Source organism: Eptatretus burgeri, chromosome 3, assembly GCF_056783735.1.
Source record: "Eptatretus burgeri isolate ZD-2024b chromosome 3, Ebu_testis_v1, whole genome shotgun sequence".
Lineage (NCBI taxonomy): Eukaryota > Metazoa > Chordata > Myxini > Myxiniformes > Myxinidae > Eptatretus > Eptatretus burgeri.
In genome coordinates, this window is record NC_140963.1 from 93,649,371 (window position 1) to 93,662,432 (window position 13,062).

The following is a 13,062-nucleotide window of genomic DNA, read 5'->3' on the forward strand; positions in this document are numbered from 1 at the left end:
TCAATGCTTCTCTTTTGCGAAAGTGAAGGGATACCATCCCAAATGTCAGTTTTTCCTTACTTCCCACGCTGGTTAGCATACTTCAATCAACGTCCTGTTGATTCCATCCATTACTCATACTCTTTTTATTAGCTCACCTGGACTTTAGTCTGGTGAGCTTATGCGATTGAACAGTGTCCGCAGGTGAGTGAGTGAGTTAGTCAGTCTGGAAACACTGTAAGGGGGTCTGCAGGGGGGTTTGAATGAGTGTTGCGCCTGATCCAGGTGATCTTCAGGATGCACGGTCCTATTTTTATTATTCTTCAACCCTCTTTTGGCTTTTTTTGCTCTTGTGTTTTTTTAACATTTGCTTTCTCAGCAACCACTTGTTCGATTGACACAATTTTCAGGATAGGAGAGACCCCCCCTGCCCCCCACCACGGAGAATATTTTAATGATAATTGTGATGCCATAAGGCAAGTGGTATGGCAGCCATCTTGGATTAAACGTAAAAAATTAAAGCATTATATCTCTGAAACTGCTAATCGGAAAAATTTGAAACTTGACACATCTCATTCTACTCCCATTGATGAATAAAATCTTGTAAGGATGACATCATCGGTCAAGTGCCGACCAGCCATAAATGTTTCAATCAAAATCCTTGCTCTCCATTGGGATTCAGTGTGTATGTCCAGGCTGTAACATTTTTACCAATTGAAAAATTGATGGAGGGGGGGTATTAAGGAGGGGGGCTGAGAGAGGAGGGAGGGAGAGAGAGGAGGCAGGAGGGAGGGGAAGCTAGAAAGGGGGAAAGAGTGAGGAAGGGGTGGGAGGTGGTGGGGGGGGACATATCTCAGACAGAGTGGGCGGGAGGTCGGAGAGGAGACTGTAGAAGACAGAATGACCACTGACCTGCCTGCGGTGAGAGAGAGTGAAGACCCACAGACTCAGCCTCATCGCAGGAGATACCAATGATCCTAAATGCCTTGGTTTCCACAGCATGAAGCCAAGAGATGGGGAGAGGCAGGAGCACCAGCCCAGAGGGGAGAGCAATACTCCATCAGGCTGCAGATGAAAGCTTTGTATGTGTTCAGGAGCTCAGATGTGCCAAGGAAGGACTTTGCACGACGGAGGATGCCCAGTCAGCAACTGGCTTTAGAGGCAAGCTTGGAAATGGGGCTTTCCCAGGAATGATCATGGCAGATAGTGAGACCCAGAAACTTGAATGAAAGGGCTTCTTCAAGAGGATTGTTGAGAAAGTAGATTGGGGGTGTGGGGGGGGGGGGGTTGGTGGTTCCAGAGGGTCCATTCGGAGAGACATAGTGAGAGTGTGAGATTTGTTAGGGTTGAAAGACATGTTCCACATGTTGGACCTACTTGTGATTTTATCCAGATCTGCAGAGAGTTAAAAGGCTGCTGCTTGCCAATCTGAGGGATGACAGTATGGCAGAGGGTGGAGATGAGGCCAAAAACGAAATATGGCATGATATCTCAAAAAGTTGTGGACAAGTTATGATAAAACTTGGTGGATGAGTTTGCTAGATGACAAGAACAAGCCGATTAGATTTTGGTTCAGGTCCCGATGCAGATCCAGCCTATCATTGGGATACAAAACAAACTGTTCAGCCTGTGGGAGGTATGCGCTCTACTGAGTGCCGTTTTGTTCATTTTGTATATTTTTTTGTGAAGGTGTATGATCATTGTGTAACAATTCATTTGTTGATCGTCTGGAACGTTTCCACAAAGTTGAAATTTATACAGACGTGTGTGTACATATATACAGTGCCTTCAGAAAGTATTCATACCCCTTGACTTTCTATCTCGGAGTGAGGAGGTGTGGGGGAAGGGAAGGCAGCGCGAGGGGAGAGGAAGGGAATACATTATGGGGGAATGCACCTTTCGGAATGTCGTCTTTAACCTTCCTGAAATAGTTCCAAACTGCACATCTGGGCGTTATGAACAACATGTTGTCAAAACTTTATCAGTCGATGTATCGCCACCCATCCATCAACAAAGCAATCAGCACGCTTTACCAGCCAACTCTGAATGCCTAGCTATTCATTTAAAAGGAAGACGCCCTTGGGGTGTGCTTAGTTTGCAAGTCATTTGCTTTTGCTGCTACAGTGCCTTCAGAAAGTGTTCCTTGACATTTTCACATTTTATTGTGTTACAGCCTGGATTTAAAATGGAATAAATTTAATTTTTTTTTTTTTTGTTGCCGATCTACATAAAATACCCCATAATGACAAAGTGAAAAGATGTTTTTTGAAATTTTTACAAATGTATTGAAAATTAAATCCAGAAATATCTCATTTATATGAGTATTCAACCCCCTGAGTCAATACTTTGTCGAAGTGCCTTTAGCAGTGATTACAGCTTCGAGTCTTCTTGGGTCTGTGTGTATCAGCTTTGCGCATCTGAGTTTTGGGATTTTCTCCCATTGTTCCTTGCAGACTTGCTCAAGTTCTGTCAAGTTCAATGGTGAGCGTCGGTGAACAGCAATGTTCAAGTCTTTCCTCAGATTCTCAATGGGATTCAAGTCTGGGCTTTCACTGGGGCACTCAAGGACTTTCACGTTCTTGTTCTGAAGCCATTCCAGTGTTGCTTCGGCTGTGTATGCTTGGGGTCATTGTCCTGTTGGAATGTAATTCTTCGCTGCAGTCTCAGGTCTTTGGCACTCTGAAGCAGGTTCTCCTCATGGATTTACCTGTATTTGGCTCCATTCATTGTTCTCTCCATCCTTACAAGTCTCCCAGTCCCGACTGCTGAGAGTATCCACAGAGCATTACGCTGCTACCACCATGCTTCACGGTAGCGATGGTGTTAGATGGGTGATGAGCTGTACTCGGTTTCCACCAGACATAGCACTTTGCATTCAGGCCAAAGAGTTCAATTTTCCTCTCATCAGACCACAGAATGTTTTGCCTCCTGTTGTCAGAGTCTTTCACATCCCTTTTTGCAAACTCCAGGCATGCTGTCATGTGCATTTTTCTCAGAAGTGGCTTCTGTCTCGCAACTCTCCCGTAAAGCCAAGATTTTCTGAAATGCTGCAGAGAGTGTTCTCCTTCCGACAGGTTCTCCCATCTCAGCCAAGGAACTCTGTAGTTCTGTCAGAGTGGTCATTGGGTTCTTGGTCACCTTCCTGACCAAGGTTCTTCTTGCCCGGTTGCTCAGTTTAGTCGGACGACCAGCTCGAGAAAGAGTCTTGGTCGTTCCATATTCTTCTTTCCATTTCCGAATGATGGAGCTCACTGTGCTCTTGGGAACTTTAAACATTCTAAAAATTGTTTTATACCTTTCCCCAGATCTATGCCTTCTCACAATTCTATCTCGGAGTTCTATTGACTGCTCTTTGGACTTCATGGTGGAGTTTCTGCTCTGACATGCACCGTCAACTTTGGAACTTTATATGGAAAGGTGTGTTTCTTTCTAAATCATGTCCAATCAATTGAGTTAGCCACAGGTGGACTCCAATCAAGTTGTAGAGACATCTCAAGGAAGATGAAAGGAAATTGGATGCACCTGAACTCAATTTGGAGTGTCATAGCCAAGCGGTTCAATACTTGTTGATGCAAGACATTTAAGCTTTTCATTTTTAATTAATTTGTAAATATTTCCAAAAACATGTTTTCACTTTGTCATTGTGAGGTATTTTCTGTAGATCGGTGACAAAAAAATTCAAATTTTATCCATTTTAACAGGCTGTAACACTACAAAATCACACAAAAGTTAAGGTGTGTGAATACCTTCTAAAGGCATTTCAGATACGAGGTCCAGTCAATAAGTAACCTTAAAATGGTGATATAAATTTGAGAATGTAATGTGTGTAGTTGTAGACATGTTATATCTATGGGTAAGAGTCAGGTTTTGCCTGTTTTAGATCTGGCAACATTGAGCGTATGATGTCAGTAGAGCAGTTCCAAGATGGCGGTTCCCTTAGAAGCATGCACCAGGGAGGAGCAACGTTCTGTCATCCATTTCTTGGGAAGTGAGGGTGTGAATCCCAATGAAATCCATCCCAGAATGAAAATGCAATGTGGCAATGCCTGTTTATCACTGCAGCAGGTGTACGACTGGGACAGGAAGTTTAAAATTGGAGTGTCCAGTGTGGCAGACGCTGCTCGCTCGGGCCGGCCTCACACAGCCGACGCACCAGAAATGGTTGCAGGAGTTGAGCGCGTGCTAAGGGAAAACTGTCACATTATGCTGAATGAAGTGGTCTCCGAATTGAACGTTGGCCATGGTTCAGCACACCATATCATTCACAATGTGCTGGGGGTTCCGTAAAGTGTCTGCAAGGTGGGTGCCTAGACAACTCGCACCCGAACTGAAAGAACGGCGAGTGGTGACATGTGAAGAACTTCTACGACGTTACGAAACAGAAGGCGACGCTTTCTTACAGCGAATAGTGACTGGGGATGAAAGCTGGGTCCACTACTTTCAACCAGAAATGAAGAGGGCAGCTAAGGGTGGTGCCATTCAACCTCACCGAAGCCCAAAAAATTCAGCACACAGCCATCCACTGGAAAAATGATGCTGATGCTCTTCTGGGATAGCCCAGGCCCACTTGTAGAGCATTACATGCCCAGAGGGGCCACAGTCACCAGTGCAACTTACTGCGACCTCCTTAAAAACACCTGAAACCAGCAGATCAAAACGTAGTGGACTCCTCACTGCCGGTGTTTTGCTGCAGCATGACAATGCTCGGCCCCATACTGCCTGCGCTCCACCTGCAACAATCAAGGACATGCATTTTGAGTGTCTTCCTCATCCACCTTGCTCGCCAGACCTCGCCCCTTTGGATTACCATATCTTTGGGCCACTTAAAGAGGCGTTTGGTGGAACCACTTTCCGATCCGACGAACAGGTCCAAGAGGCGGTGCACGAATACCCACACAAGCAGCCAAATTTTTTTTTTTCCTTGAGGAATCCAAGCCTTAGTAAAGCGCTGCAAAAATTGCATTGAACACAATGGAGATTATGTTGAAAAATAACAGTAGTTACACACGTACATGCAATAAGCAATTTGTGAAAAATATTTTAATGTTACTTACTGACGGGCTCTCGTATATATGTATGTGCGTGTTTGTCTGTGTGTGTGTGTGTGTGTGTATATATATATATATATACTATATATATATACTATATATATGTATACACTAGTGGGGTATGCTTACATATTGTAAGTGATAATGGACTGTGCTTCCCCATTATCTCAGTTGCTCACCTGCATTTGATTTTTCATAAATTTATTTTCTTTTATCTTTTTTCATTTATTTATATTTTCATTTACAGATGGTTTCCAACGGTTCTGTGATATTTTTTTTCCTGTTGGACCGGCTTCGATGTCCATCGGTATGCAAAATTACCGTGCTTACCTATTGTCTCGAGTCACTCACCTGCATTTTTCATCTATTTGTTAGATGTATCAACGGGAATCAAAGTATCAACGTGTGTGTGTGTGTGTGTGTGTGTGTGTGTGTGTGTGTGTGTGTGTGTGTGTGTGTGTGTGTGTGTGTGTGTGTGTGTGTGTGTGTGTGTGTGTGTGTGTGACTTTTGCAGCATAATAATAATATGTTTTGGGATTAACCAGAAACATCAAGGGTTCTCTCTCCCTCCCTTCCTCACCTTTCCCACAATTAGCTGTGAGTAACAAGGTTTTACGATACAATATCCATTAATGAGATTTTTGTTTTGAACTTCATGCCTTTACATTAAGAAAATGGTTCACTAAGTTTTGGTGAATATCCCAGGAATTTTTGTGTGGAGGAAGCAAGCAATGTCTGCTCCATGATTGGATCAAGCATATGACAACATATGTCTTTCGTAGCCAATTGTGTACAGGTAGACTCATAGGCACACATGTAATGTCTCCAATTGCGTGGACATACAAGTTACATCCTGTTTTTCACAAGAGTAGATATTTGGGTTCGGCCCATGGCATGGAGTGGAAAGGTTCACCCAAGTTAAATTGATGGAGTGTGTGGATAACATTCCTTGTATTGTATACACTTGTCAATTAATACGAAGCGTTTCTGCACAGGACCTAAAAGCTACAAGGAACATGCTCATCGCTTGCTTCTTATCTGGTTTCATGGAATCCTGATGGCGAAAGAGAATCCCATCAAAGCTCTCTATGAAGCTCTTGCTGCCATCGACTGCCAGGTTCTAGCAGGTGATCTTTCTTTTCCTCCACATTTGTTTGACCATTTATAAAAATTTCTCATGAATTCTGAGAATATTCTCATCAGATTATTTAATCAGATCTCATCGTACATGTCGTAGTAGATATTTGTAAGAGCTCACCTCTTGCTAACCTCAATAACTAGCCCTGTGACTCCTGCTTAGTGTTCAAAGTGGGAGTTACCGGACAAGTTATCTATTTGGTGGACTCTAACAAAAAATTATAAAAGTACTTTTAAAAGATTCCTTTCCTTTACATCTGCTAATATGGTGGAATTTTTTGCTCGGCAAAAGATGAAAAATTCCACTTGGCCTCTCCTAATGAGGGTGGGCTTTAGTAGATTTTTATGCTCCATGTTTATGATTGCTGGTAAAATCACAGCACATTTTTGTGGACAGTAACAAACAACCTACTTAAAATGATGCACTGTGAAAGATCCACAATGTACTGAACAGCTGTGTTTTAATTAGTTCAAGGCAGTGTTGTTCGTGGAATCTAAGAAACAGATTTAATCGTTGAGCCAAATACCACAAGGAAAGTGACATATTCCCTTTAGTTGCTGCATCTCCTGCTACGTATTCATGTTCCACATCTTCAGAAGGCAATCTTTCAAACGAAGGCCAAATATTGTGATGAGATATGTATGGTGATTTCGGAGTTGTGAAGGAAGCGCATCAACATTGTGCCAAGAACCAGATGAATATGCAGCCAAGCAGAGTCAAAAATGGACACGAAGAGTATCACAAAACACATCACAACTAGAAGGGTACTCGGTAGAGCGCATACCTCCGCCACGTAATGTCTGATCCACGAGAACATATCGGGCCCAATACATTTTTGAAATATCATGCTATACAGTACTATATCGTTTTTGGCCCGATCTCTCGATGGTGAAGAATCACTTTAAAAATTAAATAATCCTCGTATCCAGATTGGGATTCAGATCTACACCAAAATAGAATCGATTCGTCCTTGCGACACACCCAACATGTCACCAGGTTTCAGCTGAATCCGTCCACAACTTTTTGAGATATCGTGCTATATATCAGTTTCGCCCTGTCTCTCAATGGTGAAGAATCACTTCAAAAATTCTCGGATTCAGATCCGGATATTCACCAAAATCTAATCGGTACGTCCTTGTCACACACCCAACCTGTCCACAACTTTTTGAGATATCCTGTACACACACACACACAAACAAACAGACAGAAAGGGGTGAAAACATAAGCTCCTTCACCTTCTGTGGCGGAGGTAAATATACCTGCGATCAGGGCCATGGCCATGGAAGCCTGCAGGGAAGATCAAAAAGAGAGATTTGTCCAAAGACAACGCCAAATGCAAAGTGTGCGGGGTTCAACATTGTTATCGTCAGTTTTGGACACGTGCTTGGGAAGAACCACATTAAGAGGTGTGGTTGTTGACTTTGGACAGATTTCTCTTTTTGATCTTCCCCACAGGCTTTCATAGTCCTTATCATTGAGAGGCATGCTTGCTCCTTCTTTTTGACCAAAGCGAGCTCATGGGATTTTGAGATAAAATGCAGCAGGAGCACTCTAAAGCTGATGCGAACCAAATGGTGGAAATATTGTGATGGAAATATTTTGTTTTTGTTTTTTGTAGCAGTAGCAATGGCTATATTTTGACTTTTTAACCGCTTTTACTTTGTTTTCACGAAGCGAGGATAATTTTATAAAATAATCACAATAGGCAATTCATTATCCACAATTAATAATCTTAATAATAGGTACTTATAGCAACTAGTTCCTGAAAATATTGCCAATGCTACTGAGTCATGAGCACAGCAAGATCCACCGAACACTTCCATCCGATGGGTGCCGGCAGGAGGACATTGTGATGAAGGCTGCAGCGCTTCCCGAGTGCAGCACAAAGCTAAGGTGTATCATCATTGGTTGAGGGTGTGGCTGTGCCTCTGATTCAATGCCCTCTGTTGGCTCAGACAGAATTTGGAATTTGGCCTTTGTGTCGGTGATAGCTTGCCTACTCTTCGCGAAGGACACCGTGGGATCATTGACGTCCACCAATGATGCTGCCAGACGGGACGCACAGTTTAACGTCAATCCGAGTGATGGCACACACATTGATAAATCACTCTGCCTGTGAAACGCCACGATGACAGTTTGTAGCTGGTCGGGATCCAAACCCAGGCTTGACAGCTGAGGCGAGTCCGAGCACATTAAGTCAGCAATGTAGGTCCTTAAAGATCCCATAATTTCTTGCATAACTATCGGGCAAACTACCATGAGATTGAAATGAGTTTGAAGCCGAGCGTCAGTCTGAGAGTTGACTCTTTATCAGCTTCAACTGTCATCGTGATTTTAACCTTGTTTGATGTGATGTTATTTATCTGCAGATTGAAAATTTTGGTAAACAGTGAAAATCTCATCGGGCTGTTTGGGTATTCCCCTTAATTGAGTGAATAGCTCATGATGCTAGCATTCCATGTATAAATCCCAAATACCACGTGTTTGTCCAATGTCTACGAATATCCTTCTATTGTAATTCATACACCGATCTCTGTTAACGTCTTTGTCCTGCACAAGTTCTTCAACGAGCCTCGGTGCTGTTCAAAGGAAAAGGCGATCGCAGAACATGTTGCGTGATGTGATGTCGTATTCAGGCGACGTAATGCTGTGCTGCTATCCAGTTTAAACGAATTTGCATGACAACACCTTTTTTGCCTCGGCCAACTTTGGCCATTTATGTTCGAAATGAAATTGTACAACAAGCATAGTCGGCGAGGCTAGGCTGAAAAAAACAGGAACTTGTTGCTCCAGGCTGAAAAGCACAATTAACTGCATTTCACTTGTTTTCCTCAAAATTGGTCCTGTCGAGTTAACAGGTCAAAATGTCCTTATTTCCCCCGTTTTTGCTGACGCTATTCCAATAGTGGGCGTTTGGAGGCTTGCTTGCGAGCTTGGACGTTGCTTCAGATTTTTTTTCTGATTTTATTTATTTATTGCCCTCTATATGTCCGAGAAATTTAAGGAAAGAAAAATCTTGTCTGAATTTGAGGAACAAAGAATGTGAATTTCCATCGCATGCCATCTGCTCGAAGACCTACCTTTATAGTCCTGTATTTATCATGAATAGGGCTGGCAGGATAGCTCAGAAGTATATGGGCTGTCTAGCATGGGTCTGAATCTTAACCCAGCTATAAAGTGTCACACTAGTGCTTCGCATGCAGGGCCACGCATCAATATGAATGGCATCCGTCAGAAGGACATTAAGCTGCAGGACCTGTCTGCCAGCATTGATTGTTGGTAGACGTTAAATATCCCACGGTATCTTTCATGTAGAACACGTGAGCTGTCACCGCCATCCTGGACAAATTACAAATTCCAACTCTGACTGACTGTGGGGATGGCAACGGTAAGCCATCCAGCATGACGCTTGCCAATAGACTGCTTTGACAGCACCGGTGCTCTGTACGGACCATGATGATGATTTATCATGAATACCTTTCTTGCAGAGCACGTCCGAAGGAAAGCAAATGGTGAACCGGAACCTCCCAGAAAATGTGCGATGTCCTGATGAAACCCGACCCTCCCGGGGACGGCTGCAAGGGCCGGAGATGCAGGCCAAACAAAATAAATTGATGCCGGTTTGCACACGAATAGCGCAGACTACCAGAGGGCCGCTTGATTGACGGACTTGTTTTGCATTTTAGTTGAACGTGTTCCGTTGTGTTGACCCGAACTGCACAGTGTTAGTTTAATTCAAAGTTTGGACGAAACAGTTTCACCCTTCTTCCACGGCGGTTTGGAATTCAATAACAGCGGAAACAGAAGGGACATGAAAGCACACCTTTCAGAGTCAGAACCATATAGTGGTTGCTTGTGAAGGACACGGAGCATTGATTAATTCTGAGCTCGCATTTCTTTTATTCTGTTTTTTTTTTTTTAAGGGAGTTTTTAATAATGTGGAAATTGCTACAGCTTTCATAACTTAAGAAGAACCACATTATTTTTGCTTGCTTTGTATCCCACAGTTCATGAACCGATACCAATTTTGAAATGCAATTCGTCGGAACATTCAGTTTTATGTATTCGTATCAATTGAAGTTTCTTAAAATGCATGTTTTGCCTTGAAATGAATATTTATTGGAATGGAGTTTTTTTTTCTTTTTCTTTTTCCAGTCCTTTCCTTTTCTGCGGTACGTTAAAAAGAAAGCTCCTTTAGTCGGTCAAAACCGCGACTTCATCTTGGCAATGGTTTTGTGATATTTTTACATCGTGCGTTGTTCATTGCAAGAATGATGATACGTTTGAATGTTTGACTGCATTGCACGGTTGTAAGAAAACTGTGAGCTGAATTATTTAATTTGCTAAAGTGGAAAAACAATAGACCCTAAACATGCATAGCAACTTCCACGTGAAATTGCACTTTTCTAATGTTCAGTGGGAAATTACTGTGAAAGCCGTAAAAATATTTTTGTTAATCTATGTATGTATAATTCAGGTTGTCGTAGCAAGTATTTGTGTTAGTTTTACTTGGCAGGATTTCTCATTTCCTTGCTTGATTTGATGTGTTTTTTTTTTCTTTTCTTCTTTAAAGCGTTAAATTGTGCATCCCAATTTCTGAGCGAAAGGCATCATATGGTACTGGGTGTGCATACTGTACGTCAAGCAGCACAGAATCCCATGACATTTCCATTAACGCAAAAACGTTAACCTTTGATCTCTGCGTGCGGTGATAAAACGAAGCTGTAACAAAGGGGGGTTCTGCCTATGTATCTGTTTTGCGAGGCTTCAGTGATGTTCCTATTGATTGTGCCTCAATACGGATGGCATTTTGCTGTATATCTTTTTCTTCTGTACCTTTTTCCTTCCTGCACTTCCCCCCTCTACCCATCCCCCTGTTTGAATCCTCTAAATGAGTTCAGTAGATTAACCGCATCATGGTTTAGTGACCTCACTTGTTCTGGCTCCAGCAGATCAATCATTCGTTGTTTGCAAATCAACCTTTCTGCCACTTTACTGTTCCCTGCCTCGGCTGCAAGAAATCTCATGGGTCCGTCGTGGCAATCCTGCATTTCATGTAAAGGGATTGAAGTTGGACTGCCTAAAAAAACAACACCACCAAAAAAACCAGGAATTGTGCATGAGAAAGGTAATTCCTCTCAAAGTCGTACATGCTATGATACAGGGTGGTTCTAGTGTTCATTTTCATGTTCCTAATGTCACATATCTCTGAAGGTCATGCTGATATGACAGCTTACAGATTGTTCTGTGTCTTAATTTATTTGCTGAAAGCTAAATTGTGGCCATAAATCATCTAGCAATCCCTCAAGATTTAAAGATGAATCCATTGATCTTTTTTTTTTTACATACATAACATGAAGATGGATCCTTTTGACATAACATCACGTCAACGCCAGCCTCATCACGTTACCTTTGTTCCTAAGCTCATTCGGTGTCTCCATTTAAATTTTTTTTTTTTTTGGAGAGTAATTATGGCTTGCTTAAGGGCCAGGACACATAATAGCAATGCAAAGAGCTCTGCATGTTATTGCCGTAACGATCTCCTGTTCTTAAACAGCAAAGCACACCTTATAACGATGTAGTGCTGATTGATTTCCCTATCAGCAAGGTGGAAGCCCAAACCACATAAATATGTCACTCATATTTACTGCATTTCGCAGTCATTTGCATTTTCATTTGTTATTCATATTTACAGCCATACACGGACAAGGCCTGTATTGTCACAATCACCAATTTATGGCACACAAACTGCTGCAAAGAGAACCTCTGTTCTATCATGATTGCAGTTATGCACCTTTTTTTGTGAAACTCGCAGCTGCTGCAGCCATTAAAGCACCATCATGGGCAGCAAATACCATGCAAAACAAAAAAGGCATTTTTACCAGATTCCTGGAAGAAGTAATCTCCATGTCATGTTCGTTAATACGTCATAATAAATTTCCACAATGCCACTTTCAGATAATATGTGGTTGCAGAATTATGCTACCTTCTGTGAGCCAGAAAGCAGCCACACCCTCCATGGCAGCAGCTGCATTTGTGAAACGTCACTGTGTTGTCCAAAGCTTTCAAAAATGTTGTCAATTTTATTTTGAACATTGAAGCCACATAATGGAAAAATAGGGACAGTCATGACTAATGGACATTATGTTGTCATCCCAGTATGGCCACTGCAGTTCGGCAGGATGAGCACGTCCATACAATGACAATTGACATCTTAATGTGATGATGCTTCAGCAGTGATATCATCATACGTACCATGGATGCCAAACTTTCAGGTCAGGAGCTCCAGAATGGCTTTTGAGCAGCTTTGGAAGGTTCTGGCTGAGGTTTTCATATGATACTGATGAGTGTACACAAGGAAATTGGATGCAGGTGGAGTCCATTTGGCCCATCATGCTGGCACCACATCTACACCACACTAATTTATCAACACCAGACCAAAAAAACGAAAAATGTAGTTTTAAAGTTTTTTTTTTTGTTTGTTTTTTTTTGTAGTTTTTTGCAGTTTTTTGTGTAATTGCATGAACTACTCTCTGAGTAAAAGACTCCTGCCTCACTACCATCTTAACTCTGCTCTTTTTTTACTCTCCAGCCTATGGCCCCTGGTCCTGTCACTGTCTACTCTGCTGAATAATTCATCTTCACTTATTTTATCGATACCCTTCACTATCTGAAACATCTCGATCATATCTCCTCATAACCACCTCCGTTCTCGTGTATAAATCCCTGTCTCCTTCAGCCGCTCCTCATAGCTGAGTCTCGTTAGGCCCATAATCAATCGAGTAGCCCTGCGCTGAACCCTCTCTATGGCATCTATGTCCTTCCGGAACTGTGGTAACCGAAACTGCATACAATATTCTAAATGTGGCCCTCACTAAATTCCAATGCAAAGTTACA

The 13,062-nt window shown here is 42.3% G+C and overlaps 1 protein-coding gene across 7 annotated transcripts in view; it reads left to right on the forward strand.

Moving 5' to 3' along the window:
* Window positions 1–12,727, forward strand: part of ANKDD1B (ankyrin repeat and death domain containing 1B) — a 126,090-nt gene extending 113,363 nt beyond the window's left edge. For 4 of the 7 annotated variants that reach the window (XM_085874542.1, XM_085874545.1, XM_085874546.1 and 1 more), the window contains 3 exons: window positions 5,275–5,334; window positions 6,023–6,154; window positions 11,118–12,727. In XM_085874542.1, coding sequence (XP_085730668.1) covers window positions 5,275–5,334; window positions 6,023–6,154; window positions 11,118–11,377 — 452 coding nt within the window. In that variant the 3' untranslated portion in view covers window positions 11,378–12,727. Of the gene's footprint in view, window positions 1–5,274; window positions 5,335–6,022; window positions 6,155–9,653; window positions 10,279–11,117 lie in introns of those variants that run through there. The other 3 variants (XM_085874547.1, XM_085874543.1, XM_085874549.1) reach the window with 3 other exon arrangements.
* The last annotated feature ends 335 nt before the right edge of the window (window positions 12,728–13,062 follow it).